Source organism: Lonchura striata, chromosome 2, assembly GCF_050655825.1.
Source record: "Lonchura striata isolate lonStrDom1 chromosome 2, ASM5065582v1, whole genome shotgun sequence".
NCBI lineage: Eukaryota > Metazoa > Chordata > Aves > Passeriformes > Estrildidae > Lonchura > Lonchura striata.
Window position 1 is genome coordinate 35,205,805 of NC_140704.1, and position 18,144 is coordinate 35,223,948.

The 18,144-nt window shown below is 41.9% G+C and overlaps 1 protein-coding gene across 2 annotated transcripts in view; it reads right to left on the reverse strand.

Moving 5' to 3' along the window:
• Nucleotides 1-2,529: 2,529 nt before the first annotated feature.
• The window catches only part of COLQ (collagen like tail subunit of asymmetric acetylcholinesterase), a 43,399-nt gene continuing 27,784 nt past the window's right edge, over nucleotides 2,530-18,144 (reverse strand). For both annotated transcript variants that reach the window (XM_021538058.4, XM_085573171.1), the window contains 6 exons: nucleotides 14,913-15,009; nucleotides 13,125-13,264; nucleotides 10,329-10,448; nucleotides 9,617-9,737; nucleotides 7,336-7,438; nucleotides 2,530-5,351 (listed from right to left, as the gene is read on the reverse strand). In XM_021538058.4, the coding sequence (XP_021393733.1) occupies nucleotides 5,282-5,351; nucleotides 7,336-7,438; nucleotides 9,617-9,737; nucleotides 10,329-10,448; nucleotides 13,125-13,264; nucleotides 14,913-15,009 (651 nt within the window). In that variant the 3' untranslated portion in view covers nucleotides 2,530-5,281. The remainder of the gene's footprint in view (nucleotides 5,352-7,335; nucleotides 7,439-9,616; nucleotides 9,738-10,328; nucleotides 10,449-13,124; nucleotides 13,265-14,912; nucleotides 15,010-18,144) is intronic.

The window sequence follows — 18,144 nt, forward strand, 5'->3', positions numbered from 1 at the left end:
TTAGATTCCGAACCTCTGTGTTTATGTTATCACAGACCAGGCAGGCAGGCTCCCAGCTGCACCTGCAGAACAGCTCAAGGAGTGCTTTGTCCTTCCCTGTGTCCTGCAGGACATACTCCCAGCAGCATTAGCCCTGGGGCTTTTCCTGAAGAACATGAGCTGCCCTGGTGCACATGTGGCAGCATGAGGCTCCTTCCCACCCCAGCCACATTGCCAGAGTGGCTCCTGCTCCATTCAATGCCCTGCTGCATCCCTTGGCTTTGCTATCAGTGGCTTTGAGGGGCTCAGCTTCACCATTCTCCTTCCCACTCCTTTCCAAAGAAAATCCTGAGCCGCACTCCATGCAGGAGGGCCACTTACTTAGTAATGTGTGGGAAGGCTGCAGCAAAATATGTCTGTTTAAACCCTTTTCCCTGTCACTGGAGAAGGTTACGCATCCAAACTGGACCCTCCCTCACATGCTTGGGGAAACTGTCAGAGTGAATTAAGCGCTGTAAAAGGCCAGGACATAACTCAGTGCCTTTTAAGTGCCAAGATTTTGTCAGGGAAGGAGGGAGGGAAGTAGCCACTAATATAATTTCCATCAGGAGTACACTCCTTTAATATAATTTGGCCTGGCCGTCCTTTCAAATACAGCCTTCCCTGGCTAGGCTGGTTCAGGGCCATCCTCCTTAATGCCCCAGTAATTACTGATGCAATGAAAGCATGTGCCCAGGCTTTGCTCTGGCCTCTTTGGCCCTGGAGTGACACCAGCTTTCTGCATAGAGCACATTGCTGGCCATGTAACTGGACATATTAATATTGTGGGGGTTTTTCACTATGTTCATTAAAGACACAAATGGCTTATTTGCTTAGGTGCTTAGGCTTTGTTAATTTTCTCTCTTTGGTTAAGGCCTGACAATGCTCTAATGGTCTACAAGTTGTATGGTCTTTTAGCAGATTAATAAACATCAATTACTCTGATCCAAATTCCTGATCTAAGTTTTACATTCACCAATTGTCTGTCCTTTTGCCAGTACCTTATGCTGCCTGTAGCAGAGTTCAATAGACCTTTATTGTGTGCTTTCCTTGCAAGGGCATGGTTTCCAGGGAAGGGGCCCTTGCTTTGCCACATCCATCTCCTTAGGCAAAAGCTATCAGAGAAAAAACTTGAAAGCCTTTTAGAAAGTGCTCTCATTGTCTCACCCTTTGTGAATTAAAATGTCATTTTTCCAGCAGCTCTCTAAACATCTCCTTGCAGGATTATGTGTAGTAGACATAAATACAGCAAAGAAGTACAGCACAGCACTGATTTCCTTCTCTTGGGTTTATTTTGGTCATCTTTTTAAAATACATCTCCTGATAGTATGTGGCAGCCAAGTGTATTGAATTGTCCCCAAATGCAGCTAACTGGGGACTTATTACTGTTGTTCCTCATAAACAGCTGGTGCTCAAGGACAGTTCTAGGAGACCCACAGTTTAATGATAATCACCAATCCCCTCTCTCCTACGAATGTATGGGGCTGAAGTGGGAAATGCATCCTACAGTTTTTAGAAGGTAGGGACCATGACCAAGGGGCTTTGCTGTGACATATGACAGGGCTGCCAGAAACAGAAGATGTTAGAAAAGGGATGATGTGAGAGACTGGAAGAGAAGCTGATGAAACCCAGCAGAGCAGCAAAGGCATTGCAGAGTTTTCAGGAAGCTACAAAGGATATGAACTTTGGTATCTTTAGAGGAAATAAGAAGAAAGAAGGGGATGAGGTGCACAGTCAGATTTATGGGCAAAGACAGCCTTGACAGCTACAATTTTGGACAATTTGAAGGGAAGGGAGAAACTATGTAGGCATTTGGGTGCCAGAGAGGTAAGTGTCACAGAAGCTGAGTTTTTAGAAAGAACAGGTGGAAAATAGACTCACTTATTCTCTGTCTGTCAATACACTTCCTTTTCCCCCGGGGAGATGCATGGATGCCCTTCCCTGGAACTCCCTGTTATACAAGGAAGCCTTGGGACAATAGACTCCCAGGTTGCTACTGCAAGGCAGGACTCTCTTCTGGCCTGGGTGCCAGTTTCCAGGAGTGTCCAAATCCCAGGTGTCAAAATCACCATTCCCATTGTCCATCAGCACCCGAGGCTGTTGATTTTTATTTCACAGCCATCAGCTCAGTCTCTGATAGAAAGTTACAAAGCAGCCAGTAAATACTTTTTCAGGTAGCAGGAGGAGATAACCCTCTAACCCTTATTAAAAAAAAGTACATTGCAAATTCCAATCAGAATCTATGGAAGTGAAGCTGCTTTGCCTATGGTGTGTTGCAGGGGTCAGTCTGGGGATGAGGCAGGGGCAAGCCCAGGACCAGGGATGCACAGTCACACTCCCAGGCTGCACGCACATCACTGTGCCCACACAGAACTGGATCCCACGGCAGGCAGGGAGAGGCAGCAGGCATGGGAAAAGAGGTGTTTTTCCCTCCCCAGCATCTTAAACTAGGTAATTATATTTAAAAACCATGCTGTTAAACCCAAAACTAAAGAAGTGAAAGTAAGGACGTAGGGGAACTAAGGTAGCATGATTTATTGGCATGAGCTGCTAATATACGCAATAGGCAATAATATATATTTAATCATATATTAAGTGCAAGCCAGATTTTTTGTATACATCAATACAGTGCATGGCATAATGCTTTGTACTTGCCTAGAGTTGCGTACTAATCATTAGAAAACTCTCCCACAAGGGTATGCTTTATACAAAAGTCCAGTGAACTGAAATATTCCAATTAATTTTTGCACCAGTCTTGGCACAAAGTTTTAAGTTCCCAAGCTCAGAGAAGGAGAGAAGACAATTTGCAGCAGACCAGGCATAACGCAGCTGAAGAATACCCAACTGATGATAAATCAGGTATGCCAGTAGTGAGGGCAAAGGATTTTGTTTGCAGCATTTTTAATCATATATACTTTACATCCTCCCAGGTGTCTTTCTCATGCTTTATCTTCTGAGGGGAGTAAGACTGTAATGGTAGTATGAAATTTTTTTGTTTGTTTTCTTATATTTTACATTGCTTTGTCCACTTAAAATCCATGCTGTGCAAGTGTTCCCAGACTAACCAGGCTGATAGGCCCCTTTCTGAACATGAGCAGCAGTAAAACCCAGTTTTACCTGGGTGATCACATCTCCTGTTTACATATTCTATGATCCATGCACTTAGCTTTGCTATTTCAATGTCCTTTGGAGGTAGGAGCTTTTAATGAACAACAATCCAACTGAAAAGCCACCAGAATTGCCAACTTCACAGAGACTCCAGCCTTCTGGGGAGTTGAGATTAACTCCTTGGAGAAGGTGAGAAGTTCAGATGGAGTGTCTCCACCCCAGGATGGTAACTCCAGCAGATTCTGCCAGAGGTTCAGCTGGAGGGATGGCCGGCAGGATGTGCTGCTGAGAGTGTGTTTGTCCTCAAGAGCATCCCAGCAACCAAAACCGGCTCCTCACGGTGTGATGCCACTGGAACCTGCTGCTTGCACTAGCACAGGAAATTAAAAAGCAGCTGTACTAGTGCCCAAATTTCCAGAGTTTATGGCAATTTTCTTGTCCCAGTGGTTCCTGGACCTTTTATTAAGACCTCAGTTAAGGAAAAAAAAAAATTTAAACTGTTTAACTGGGCTACAAATACTGGTGGCTTGGCTTCATAGCAACATAAATAGCCCAGGTAAATGATAGTCATGAAGAGTACACAAATTTTCATTGCTAATTGGCGATTTCCAGTATCACTTTGTACATGTATAGTTAATGTCTTCTAGGTGAGTGATAAAAGTTGCATATGTTTCTTGATTGCTTTAATGAATTACCATTATAACACAACATCGACCTTTATTTAACCTCTACAGAAGTGCCAGTGTCCATACAGCTGTTGCAGTGATGTCACTGGCACAGATAATTCACATATTTCACACAGTCCTGTACAACATTTACCACAACGCAGGAAAGAGTGGCTTGTATGAAAATAATGCCTAGTTTTAAGGCTTTTAGAGCTGAATTTTGCACATCTTGGCTTCTTTTTCTGTTATAGACTCTTTTTCATGTAACATTTAATTTGCTTTCCGTGTGAAATTTGCTCTTTACTAGTTGCTAATAAATAAGTGTATCATTACCTTGACTCCAGTCAGAGCTGATACAGTTGAGAGACCTTCCCAAAAACCAAAAACCCACGTGTACATTGCACTGCATGAGCGACCATCCACGAACGCGCTGCTCCGCGGTCTGATTTACGGCGATACAAAAGTGAGCACACACACTGGGCACACGGTGGTGGAAACAGCCAGTGGCAGAAGGGGAGGGAGCACAGGGCATAACTGGGAATTGAGTGATGATGGCTGGCTGGACAAGGGGTTGCAAATGCAAAGACCTTCCGGTGTAGACACCAGAGAGAAAATAATGTGTACATGGCTGTGGTTTCAGGCAGGGAACTGATACTGTCCCAGCCTCTTGGGGTCAGGCAGAGCCCAGCCAGCTCAGCACAGAGGAGAAAAATACAGAAATATGTTCTTTCTTTATCTTCCCTCCTTGTCTGATTTTCTCCTGGGAGAGAACTTCTTGGCTATTTCACAGTTTATTTGTCCAGTTTGTCCTTTTGTGGTGTGTTTTGCTGGTCTCTTGTGCCTGCTTGTAGTGCACAGACACACACAAGACAACGCCTTCGCCTGAAGGTGATGTTAACCAGCTTATTTGACTGATTTGCTGATTCTGAAAGAACTTTAACTCCTTTGACCAATGAAGGAGCATTGGTAACCTTACAGTTGCTGAAGTAATTTCTTGAGGATACAACACTTGCTAAGTTCACATTGTAATAAAAGAGAAAGTCCCTCAAAACACTGCATCCAAGATATGCTTTGTGTTTATGCAGAGAAGAGTTAAAGACAAAACCCCTGAAGAGATTATATTTGGGTTTAACAGTGCTAAGTCGAGGTAATTGTTATATGACATTCCTGGTTAATGAAACTCAGCTTCCAGCAGTTTAATGTTGCTTTTGTGATGGAGAGCAAGTTGCCATCTGCAGTCTCATAGAAGTTTCACTGGCACACACTGTTTGACATTTATTTCTCTATTAAGACAGGATGCAGTGGTCCTATTTTTCCCTATCTGACAAATTTATATTAAAAAAAAATATCAGAATGGCCATCAGCAGCATGATGTGTCTTTGTTTTCCCAGAGGTGGGTGGGGTTTTTTTTGTCCCAGTCCTTCTTGGATAGGTGATAGTGTAGCACCTAGCACCCGCTACCTGTGGGATGCTACCCACCTCTGCTCCCCTCATGTGAAGTACCGACACTGTGTGGAGTCAATGTAGCAGTAAGAAGTGCAGCGCAATTTTCCGTAAGACCTAGAACAAAAGAGAATATGTCAGTTCCAAAGCATGGTATGGTTCACTTACACGGTTCCTGGATGTAACTCTCCGTAGGAGTGAAGAACCCCAGAATATGCATATGCAGCAACATATGGGAAACAAAATAGGAGGGCAATTTTCATCAGTGCTTGACTGTGTTCTCCTCTGTCAGCAAAACAGGCGTCCAGGAGAAACTGTGAGTGAGGACTTAACTCCCAGTAATGTCAATGAAAAAAATAAAATCCCTGTTGGCATCAGGACTAGAGCATTACATGGGGGTGGATGCAAAAGGCCCTGGTGCTCACCCACAGGAGCTGTGGAACAAAATATCTGAGGCTCTGAGTTAAGTGTGTTTCCAGTTACTCCCAATAGTTTCAGCAGGCATGACTGTGCCTGTCCTTTAACTTCTTTTTCATGTACTTGAAATAATAATTTCCCATATTAGAAATAATTTTTAAAAGAGTAATTGAAGAATCCTTGCAAAATAAGAAACAACAGAGATTTTGTCTTTCTACTGACTTAAACTGAGCAGTGACTCTACCTACGGAAGACCTGAATTTAATAAGAATTTAAATGAGTTTTTATTGCTGGAATGTCTAAGTGAATAACCCATCCACAACATCAAGCTATAGACTAAGCAGCTTTAAAACTACATCCTAGGATAACCCGCGTTCTCAGACTAACACAAAATCTGAAGAGAAGGTGTGTGAAACAGGAGGAGGGATCTGTGGGCTGGAAAGAGTGAAAAATGGGAAAATCAGGTGCAGCAGAGCTCTTGGAGGAAAGGTTATTTCGGGGTAAAACTCCCATGGGAGTGTCATACATACTCAGCCCACTTTCTCATGAGTCACAGCTTTTTCTTTAGTTTGGCAGATAATTTGCAGACTCCACACAAAAATAAAATATCGCAGTTGCTCTTCACAACTTGAATATACAAGCAAAGTGAAATTTATAAAGTTTTCCTGAAGCTTTTATGGTGCTATGTTGGGCACCAAATTTCAGACTCTTAGAAGGGAATAGTTTTCACAGTAAAGAACAACTCCATGCTGTCTGAAGATGAGGTCTCTGTAAAATATTTCAGTTTTGTCAGGTTGACTGGTCTGGATTTTAGTAATCTCTTATACCAAAAGTGCTCCAACAATTACAGCGGAAGGATTAGCGCAGCACTAGATTTACAAAGACATCCTGTGGTTTATTATTCCTGTCAATTAGCACATTATTGTTCCCTGAATGATGAGGGCTCTGCATGTAATTTAATTTGCAAATTAAATGTTTCCTGTTAGCCAGTAACAATACCTGACAGCTTAATAGAGGTGCTGCTGTTGGAGGCAAAACGCTGACCAGAGGAAGCTGCCTAAACAAAGGCAGAGAAGACAAATCAACAGTAAACAGATGTTTTAAATGAACGACTTTGCTCCGCAGATGCATGGCTTTGCATCTGCCGGTGAATTAATTTCCTGCACCTTAGAAAAGCTGGCAGATTGATTCAGAAGAAAATACACCCCTAAAGTACCCATTAATGGGAAGGGCAGCAAGAGGTCGGTACAAGCCTGTGGTTTGGATGTTGTATGGTTTTTTTTTTTTTTTTCCTTCAGTGTGATCATCTTTCATACTCATCTTACATTATGGCTGGACATTAATGTGACCACATAAGGAAACCTTGGCAAGAAATGGGCAAACATAGGTGTATGCAACCTTCATTCATTTTGTACAGTAAGAGGCATGTACTTCTTACTGTGAAATGAGATTTAGCCCTTAATGATATACAAAATAATTTTATATTTTTCTTCCCTGCTACTTGCAGTGGTTCCACTGGAATAAGGTTTAAGTGGGTGAAATTCCTCTGTTTTAAAACTGGAAAAGAGAAAAAAGAAAGGAAAAATACAAAACCCCCTTCCATAAACAAAGAAACAAAAACAACAACAACAACAAAAAAAAAAAAAAAAACAACAAAACAAAGTGAAGACTTCCTCTTACATACCCAGGAAGGTATGTTCTACATGTCAAATATCCAAAATCCATCCCATCACAGTCTTCAACCCCCTCGTGCTTGTAACCATCTCCACAGTAAGCACGGCGGCACCCTAGTGAAAAAAAGAAATAAATACCTTCCAGGCACTTCACAGGTAAAAGAAACAGGTCAAGTAAGTGGAAGTAGCTTTTTAAGGGTTAAGTATAAAGCAAGATATTTTGGGGAAGGCATTCTGTAAGGATTGTCTTAGGAGGAGCAGTACTCTTCACTACAAAGAACGTACTTTTTAAGCCTAATTTCAGTGATGAAGGGAAAGAATGGATAAATACTAAAAACAATTACTACAGAATCACTAATTACAATAGCACTTATTCAAAACTTATTATTGCCATAGATAATTATCATCAAAACAAGTTCAGGGAAATAGAAAATAGAGTTAACATAAATGATTTGGGGAAGTCACAATCTCAAAAAAGTACTCTTAGGTGGTTAACTGGTTTGAAATTCCCAGCCTAGACCTTTACCCAATTCTGCACAATATCTATGTTTGTCTGCTATGAGTTTCCACATATGAACGGAATTATGCAGCCTGTCTATAAAAAATAAAATATATAAAGGTTGCCAAAATCATGTTTTTCCCACTGTTGACTCTACTGACTTGAGCGTGAGTGGGATTTGTCACATTTTTCATGGTGACTGACATGTAGGCTGCAGGAATTTGTGGGTTTGTTTGCCATTTTAGCAATTGGACTTTGATTTTGGTATCTTTAGTATATTGAGAATTACTTTCTAACATGAACAAATTCATTTAGTTAACATCCCTTTGACGTCTTCTGGGAGAATCTATCGGTGTAAGCAGACACTCAGGAACAGGGAGTTTATAAGAGGCTAAAGTGGGTTATTTACAAATAGAAATGAGTAATTAATTGCACCAAGGATGTGTTTGTCAGAAATTGATGCTTCTAAGACCAACAAGCCTTTTTACAACAAAATCCATTTAACATTCAGTTAGCCCTTTCCTTTTGGTTCAATTACAGAATAAGAATGATGACAATGTGATCATTTCTAAATAACTCAATGTTGGATCACATCAGTGTCAGAAATCTGTGTATTGCAAGGCCTCCATTGAGGTTTTGCCCAAAGCATAGCGCAGGTAACACAATGTGCCCTCAGACGCAGAGTGCACAATTTTGAAGGCACTAGGACTAATGAACACTATCCTGCCACATGCCTGTTCCCCACAGCTGATTGCAAATTCTAATTTAATTGTTTAGTCATGTCTGGAAACAGGAGAGATTCTGCTGTCTCTCTAGAGTACTCTGCAGTCAGGCAAGCTTAGCAGGGCTTTTATTTATATGTCTCCCTAGACCTGTTGAGACAGAATTCCCTTTGAAATCTCTTTACTGTTGACATTGATTGGCTGGGGCTCTAAGTCATAAGGGGAAGGGTGGTGATGGACAGGTGGATGGAGAAACTTGCATAGGGCATGTCTGCATACACCCCATTCTCAAAGTCAGGCTGAAAAATTGAGTGATATATAAACAAAAAATTGCATTTTTCAGTGTTGGGTGATACTGCTCTGAAATGTGAAGAAGCATCGCTTTGCTGGGAACAACAGAGCACCAAACCTACTATGTGGAAATTGTGTAGGGCTCTGCTCTAGGGAAGGATTCAAGATGTAAAAGTAACTGAGAGGGGGAAGTGAAGGCTACCACAGCTGTTCAAATGCTTACATGGTCTTTGCTATCCACAATCAGCAAAATGGAAGGAAGATGGAGTAGACATTAATTAAATGTTATGTAAACCTGATAGGGAAGGTAGTGGGCCAACACCTTCCCTATGTAAGTGAATAACAAAATCCAAAGTGGTGCTTCTGGACTCAGGATCTATTTTGTCACAAGAAACAGTGTCTATCCCAAGGGCTTCAGTGTCTATCCCAAGGGCCGTGCTGCACTGCAAAGGTGTGCTACATCTTTTAGAGAGAGCTGGCAGCCCCCAGGAAAGGTGTGTGTGTAAACCAGCTGCTGGATGGCCCCTGAAATGCAGTGTCTCTGATTCAGCGAGGATGCAGAGAAGTGCTGTTGTCATCTCTGTCCTGTGCTGGTGTGTGCCATCCACATGCATGGAAGCCTCAGTTTTCACCCTGAGGCCATCCTGCCTCCCTTTCCCCAGACCTGCCCTTGATCCACAACCCACACAAGCTCTCCTACACACAAGCAGTATGCCCTGTGGTAGAACTAATGCACCTTCCCTGGGAGGAAGAAGCCCCTCCTGCTGTGCTGTGACTTACTTATACAGTCATCAGTCACAACCGCATTGCCGTCGTCGCACTCCTCCCCATCCTGCACGACGCCATCTCCACAGGTACCCCCATCCTCGAAGCGGTAATCCACAGGGTACAAAGGGGTGAGCTGGCCAGGCAAACACACAGTGGTTACTGAACCAGACCAGCAGCAGCCTGGATAGCAAGCAGAGGATAAGGGCTCTGGGGGACAGGTCCCACAAGCAGGTTTTTATGTCTTGTTATTTGTTGGTCAGAGGGTTTATACAGAGTCTGATCCGAAGTCCAGTAGACACAAGAAGGATCCTGTTGCTAATTTCAGCAGGACTCATCTTAGCTCCTTGAAGCAATAAGGAGATAGTGAACTTGGTTTGCAGGGTTTTAGTTCTGCAACTCTGTACCCTGGTGAGTTTTGCCTTATTTTGTATTAAATAAAAACCCTTTTTACCACCATAATTCCCTGAACTCTGCTCCAGTTTGTTCACCAGTGGTTCACAGGGAGGTTAGCAAAACCTGCAACACTGCTGAGTTAATTCCTCAGTAATTAAAACTCCTGTGAACAAAATTCACAGAATTATATAGTTGTGGCAGTGTTAAAAAATGAGCCTTCCCCCATTTGCTTAACTGATTCAGTCTGACACCTTAAGTACAGAAATATGTTCGGTATTTCAAAGTGAAACATACACTCATGGGTTTTCTAACACCACAGTCATATTTTCACCTGGACTGGGAGCCATCCAAAGGTATCCTTGAAATACAAAGATCTCTGATCTCTTCTAAATGCTAATGCGTTTTCAGTGTTTAACCGGTCCAATTCTTCTTGATTATTCACCACAAAAATCTGGGGCACAGAAAAAGAGGTGAGAGACAACCTTCTCAAGAAATTATTTGGATTATCACAGAATCTAGTTTGGCATTTGTACCTTCAAATAGGTATACAGGAAAATATTTCAGTTGTTTTCAGGAAGAGAAGAGGTAAGAACCTATAGCAATGGAAAGAATGGTACTTCCTGGGCCCCTATTTTGAAATGTACATCCTCAAGTAAAAATTCTACAAATACTGGTCCACAATCACTGCTGAGAAGAACTTTCTTACACTCAAATGGTTTGATGCTGAAATCCAAATGGGCATATGTGCTTTTTGTGGATTGATGATAATTTTTTAGGCATGTTTGTGGCTACAAAATAAATCATGCATGGCTCAATACAACCTTCACTTAGCTTTTACCTCTTTGTGCTTTCTTTAGATTTAACTGGCACTAAAATGCATATTTCTTTATATGCATATACTGTGGTCTAAAGCCAAGTCTTCAATTACACTGGAAAAAATATAGTTCAAAATAGAAAAAATAAAACAAGCTGCTCTCTTACCCATTTCTTTAATGTCTCAGTCACTGGAATTGGATGTAAAAAGCATTAGGAAATAATCTCTTCCTTCAGCAGCTTAATCAATTTAATTTTTGTAGGATTCAAGCCATTTTTAAATTAAGAAAAAGCAAATGGAGTGCTTCTGGACAAAATAGATTTAGGTTTGAGTCTGATTCTCACCAGCATAAACAGAATTGGCTCTTTTAGAAACAAGTTACCTTGAAATTTTTACATAGCAGAACATTCCCATAAACCTGGACAAAGGCCAATTTCATTAAAGAAGTATTGAATAAAAATGCCTTCAGCTTGAATGAAAGGAAGAAACAAATAGGAAGCCAGCATAGAACTGATTCTGTAACTGCATTCAGGAGCTCAGGGCCCAGACCCAGAGCTCCAGTTTCTCTTGAAATCAATAGCAAAACGGTGCTGTCTCAAACCATTACAGATATCAACCTTTAAAATTGCACAAGATTTAAAAATTGAATGAATCTAAGAAAAACAGCACTTTGCTTCCCAGCCTCTGCCCTCCTCTGGAGGAGCTGCTGGGTGCATGGGTGATGGCCCTGAGGATGTTCTGCATTGGCAAACTGCAGGGCCAGGGCAGAGAGCACCATCTCTGGATCTTTTCCATGTGCAGCTACAGAACCCTGAGAAGAGCTTTCAAGTGGTCCAAGATAGGTTTCAAAGCTGCTACATGGGGATCTGAACAGAATAAACAATAATGATGATTAAGCTCTAGTTTAATTTAAAGTGTTCTTTACACTGGAGGAAATAAAACAAATGGGGTGGGCAGGAAAACAGGGAATGTTGCTCTGGAAGTGCCTCATTTCCAGAGCTAAGCCTTGTCTTTTTGCCATCCCACATTCTTGGCAACAAAATGGCACCTGGGGGCTCATAGTGATAGTGTATGGTATTTTAGATATTTACTCCCTCATTACTATCTTTTAAGATCTGATAGGAAACTATGCCTAATGGAGAAGGAGGGTAATAAGATCTATACATTATATTGAAAACCTTAAAGATTCTCCTATGAGTTCTCCAGGCTGCAAAGTACATGATGATTGTTTTGCATGCAATGTAATGTGATATGCACCTTTATTTCAGCACATTAATCTCTCACCATTATGTTTTTAAAACAACAGGAGGGTTTTTTCTAATGCAACACAGCCAGGGATGAGCGAGCAGCTGGCACAGCTGACAAGACTTGAAACACACTTGTGCAAAAGGCTGAGCTCAGTGACTCAGTTTAATGAGTGTGTTGTGTGTCCCTTCCTCACACTGAGACAGCTTTCTGACAGTGTAACAGGTGAGGGTTTAAAAAAACTAATTGCTGCTCTTTGTTATTCAAAGACAACCAGACACAGCACCATTTCCACTCGCAGGGGTGGAGTGGCTGAGCTCTGCTGGCACGCAGCAGCAAGGGAACATCTTCATCTCTAAGTGCTACACTGCACAGAGTAATGAGGCAGGGCCCAGCAGAAGGAGAAGGACAGAAATAGTAGTTATAAAGCCCAAAGAAATCAGTGATGAAAAATACTAGGCCACATTTCACCAGTGCCTTGTCCTTTAAAGTATTTTGTCCAATTTTCTCATAAAAATGCTTTCAAGGCTAGAGATGGAAATCAGCTGTATAATGTGTATGTCTGCAGACTGGAGCCCAGACACCTGATTCTCACAGTTTGTGGAAACTCTTTTTATCAAGGGTCTGTGCTCTGGGAGAGCTCTATTGCACATGTGAAATGCTTGATCCCAATATTCAATTCTACAATCACTGTCTTAAAAAGCCCCAAACAAGAAAGGTATACTTACTTTACTGACCAATCTGAAATTTTGATTTCATTAAATAAAAAAGACAGATCACATATGTACAGTAGTAGATGAAAGAGAGCACCCTTAGCCTTGAAAAATATTTCCATACATGTGCTACCTCACTGATGTTTTAGAACAGCTGCATTTCAGCATATCAATCACACAACAAGTTATGAGACTGAACTCTTTTGCACCTCTGGATCTCAGAGGCTTTGGGCACTAGAAATCACACATTGCCTATATATTTTCCTATTAAACAAAAAATATTAGTGGGTACAACAATTCTCATAATAAAAGCACTTCAGAACTGCTCACATCCTCTCCCAGAAAACCTGCTTACCGCGGGAACTTTTGGGTAGCTGTGTCCAAACACAGATTGCTCATATGATGGGTTACTCATCTGCTGTGGGGTTCTGCAGAGACATCTCCCTGGAGGCCCTGGAAGTCCTCTTTCTCCTTTTGGTCCTATTGCAAATTGCCCTAGGAAGCAGAGTAACAGCTTGCCTTGTTATGAGGTTACTACACACTATACACACACAGCCTTAGTTGGGAAAAGTACAGGTCAGGTGGATATATGCATTTACCCAAGTTTTCAGATAGGCACAGCTCCCACCAAATCCACTGGGAATTGAAGGGAGACACTATTTCCATTACTCCAGGAGAAAGATGCCATTTTTTTACCACGGTCATATTATTTCAGATCACCTTCTGAATTTTTCTACCAGTTTTACAGAGAAAGAGAGAGATGATTTGCTTAGAATAAATGTCAGCCTGTTTGAAGCTACAGAAATTCAGGATGGGATGAACACACAGATCACTCTACAGTGCCTATGCACCAAGTTTTGTAGAGTCAGTCTCTATATATGTCCACAACACATTGGATTTGTGCCTTTGTACAACCACTTGAGCAATGCTGTTTCACAGGTTTCTATACAGCAAAAACCCAACTAAAATACAGGAACTTTTTAATGTTTTAATTAAACATTTATTTAAAAAATACTGCTTTTTGACTTTCAGACTTTGGCAAGGATGCACTGCTCTGCAGATTTAGATTAGAAGCCAATATGGTCATACTGCAAGCAGCTGCATCATTACAGAAATGTCTTTTAGGATCAGAATTTATATTCTAGAGGAAAAAGATAAATAACCCTGACACATAAACTTTCTGTGGATGGATAAAGCCTTGAAAAAGTAATTTCAAGGTCCTGGCAGCCTTCCCATCAGCATGGTGAAAATTCTGTGTTCTGAAAGCTTCCAGATAATTTACCCAAGCACAGACGCTTCTTAATGGGAGATGTGAGATATATGAAGATTCTGAAGCTGTGCCCAGCTTTACAGATGTTCCATTTCCACACCACCACAAGAAGAGACCTTGTGTCTACTAATGCAAGCAAGGGAAGGAAAAGGGAAAGCAAAATGGAAGGGGACATTGTGTGTTGTGGGTTATGTATTGTCCTTCATGTCCATGTTTGGACTCAGAAGCTGACCAGAGTTCATGTGCATGCACACCTCTGAGGATGTACAATTATGTTATTACAAGGTTTTTTCTCATAATTTCTACAACACACACAATTGCAGTGAGCATAGATCTCAAGCATTTAATTGTATAGACAGTTTTTTCCACTTCTCTTTTTTTCCTCCGACTCCTATCCCTTTCCATTCTCTTCCCTTTTTTCCTTAGTGACACTGTAACTCGAATCTCATCATTTTTCCCTTGCAGAGCTGCACAGGGTGAACATGTTCTGTCTGATTAGAAATCACAGTTTTTCACTGTAAGGCAGGATATCTGGAGAGGCAGACCTTTGATGATGGAGATTACCTAGTCTCTCCAAGGCTGCCAGATGTCTTTCCATCATTCCTATCTACAAAAATCCCACAGGGACCACATAGGATTTAGTTTTGGTTTTATTTGAAACACCAGAAGCCATAAAGCAGGCATTAAAGTAAGGTCCTGATAATGGACAAGGATGACATGACCTGCCTCCAGGAGAAATCCTCTCCTTGCCATGGATGGAGAAGCAAAGAAAGCCCTGCAGCACTCCGTGCAGAGGAGCTGTGTGTGTCTGGCGGGTCAGGAGGGGCTGGGAGCAGGGACACTCCTGGGGAGGTCACCCCATGTTCGGCTTACCTAGTCCTGACGGTCCAGGGGGGCCCGGCTGGCCAACAGGGCCAGGCCTTCCAGGTGGGCCCATGACACCCGCCGGTCCAATGTCACCCTTGAGGCCCTAGAAGAGAAGTGACATCCATTTCTGGGCTAAGCTATTAGTAACAAACAACCTCTTCCAGGCAGCACTGGTTTCCCATTTAAGCCAGCAGGACATTTGCCAGAAGAAACATGAGCTTCATGGACACCACCCCAGGGAACAGGGGCTCTCCTCTCCAGAAAGGTGTGCCCAGGCAGGACTTCTGCTCCCACAGGGGAATGGTCACAGGGACCTGCCCTGTGAGGAGTCAGAAATCATCCTGCTCTGGCTTCAGTCATTTGGTAGCCTTTCTTTTAGGATGCCTTTTTAACCCCTGTAGCTCTCTAGAAGTGAGTGCCACCAAGAAAGAAAGGGGGAAATCACTGAGGAGTTGTCAAGGGCTTCCACAGTGACATTTCCCAATCTTAGGGTGCAGCCTTTCAGAAGCTCACTAATGACATTGATGCTCACACTATTTTCAGAATGTTTGAGGTGCCTGGATTTCTGTATCTCCTTGACTTTCACCATGGGTGATAACAAATCATCACAAGCCAAGCAAGGGCTCAGCCTCACAAGTGCAGCTTAATATTTAGCAACACCATGCTGAGAAATGGTGTCCTCTGGCAGCAGCAGTAAATGCTGAAAAATTACCTGTGGGAGAGGGGCTTACACACAGTTAACATACAGTAGCTAATATTCCCTAACATCAGCCATAATTTGCCTCATGGGAGCTTGTTTCTGCAGCCATACCCTAAGGCACTTGGAAGTTTCAACCTAGAACTTTTTGGCACCTTCTCATTTTTTGCTCCTGAATTTAATACTGTGACACTTATTAAAAATAACTATATTTACCTTCCTGCTCATATACTCTCCAAGGCTTGGATTTCTCAGCTTTATATTTCAGAAGTGTATTACACAGCTTAAAGTTTAAATATCTGACTTGATTTTTATGTAACAGCAAACATTATCTAGGATCATAAAAATTATGTGTGCTATGGAAGCTTTCTTTTAATGAAAAAGGAGATTATTTCCTTGAAGATGGTGTAATTCCAAGTTAATGTGCGTTCAGAATCATGCAATGAAGGGTTGCACGTCTAATTTAAGAGTAGCAAAGCATATATATTAATATATGCTGAAACAATTGTTGTTATATAATATATTATATCCCATGGATATGTTTGAATGTCACCTGCACCATTTCAGCAGAGGAAGGCTGATTTTGCCATGGTCTATAAAGAACTAATTGAATATTTGCTTTGTTTAATCCTATTAGGTAAGCTCTGAGCCATAAAAATATTTCAGGATTTATGTGAATGTCAGTGATACTGATCTCTAATTACTTCTTACATTATGCAACACAGAACTAGCGGACCAGGATTTTGTAGCCCCAAAGAAGACTGTGGGAAATCTCCTTCCTCCACACAACAGCAAGTTGACAGTGGCAAGGTGGTGCCAGTCAGACACGTACTGACTGAAAACAAGCTATTTTCTGTGTTCCTTTCTTGGAGGGATGATTGCTTAATACCCTCCTGCTTAGCACTGATGGATTAAATAATAATGACAAGGCTTGATGTTCAATGTTTTTTGCCTTGTTTATCTTTCACATGTGCACACAGCACTGGGAAAAGCTTTTCCCATTGGCAATATTTGTGTTTATGCCCTTTCTTCCAAACTAGCATTACCTAAAGCCCTAAGTCATGCCTCCTTCTCAAGACTGAAACCCTAAACTTGGGTTTTCTTGGGGTCAGTTCCCAAGTTATAAAGCTTTGGGTGCTCTATCTCGGTCAGCTGTGTAAGGCTGTGACTTGTGACTCCCAGCTCCTGGCCACGTTTCAGGAAGAGCCTGTCCCAGAGGCAGGGAGACGTGAAGAAGTCAGTGAGCTAATCAAGACATATCTCGAAATGGAAGTGGAAGTGACACCTGCTTAATTTAGCTGCTTTTATTTAGGCATGTCAGTTGGATCAAGAGACAGGAAATGGCCTCATGCTGGTGGAAACTATCCTCTCAGCTGAACAAACAGCCTGACAACTACAGCACTTAAAGGTGGCACTCAGACCCACAGAACCTCAAAATGCTACTCCCCAATTTTTTCAAAGGATTAGAAAAGAAGAAAGGAAATAGCAGGTTCACCAGTTACAGAGGCAAAGCCTTTTTCATGATGAATCAATGCTAAGATTGCTTCCAGGGCACCAGAAAGGTGTTTGTGTACTGAGCCTTGGGACTGGAAACACCAATCTAGAGGCAGACTATAGGTCTTTTAGTCACGCTCATTGTTGTCTTAAATTATGACATGCTTATGTCACCACTTTTTTATTAAGCCACTGTGTAAGATGACAAAATGTCTAAGGCCAAATAAGGAATACATGGTGTTCAAGTTGATCTGCTGGCACTGCATCTTCCCTTGTCTTATGCTGTGGAAAGATATCCCACAACACATAGGCAGGACAGATGAACAGGGTTTGCAAAACAAAAAACAAACAAACAAAAAAGCAATCCCCTCTAAACCAGCAAAGAGCACACACCAGCTTTTAAAACCTGACAAATCTAGGACAAAAAAAAAAATATTTCTTATGGGTCATCTAGGAGACTTATATTGCTCATACTTCCCTTCCTTGAGGATCTATTACCTCCTCCCTAACACCCAACTTTTCTTTTTTCCCACATTGGCTACTTTATCACTTCAGATATTACCTGTTCTCATCAGAGCAACAGTGAAGCAAGGATATGCCTCTCCTTGCCATGCTGGGTATGACAAGACTGCAAATAAACTACTTCCTGCTAATAATTACTTCTAGCTAAGCTCCTACCACTGAAATGCTGTATTGGTGGAGTCAGTGTCCAATTTACACACAATTCCAAGTCTTTACAATTCACCTGAAACTCTGAAAATGTAGCTCTGCTAGCATAATTTTGAGCTCTCCAGCTGTCAGGTGGGGCTGGGACCATAGCTCTGTGTTGCTTAGGATTCAAAGGAAGCCTTCAAGATCTGCTTGAAATGTGTTAAATGAGTTAATTACCAACCCAGGATAAAGACAACTTTTCCCATGCTGCCTGGGCAGGCAGCTGAATGCTGCAGACAAGACTCCAGCCCTAAAGCTGAGGCTTTAACTCCTGTGTAGCCTGTGCATGCCTGGGAGGTGTTCTAGCACTTCTCTCCACTCCCTGTGCAACACAGT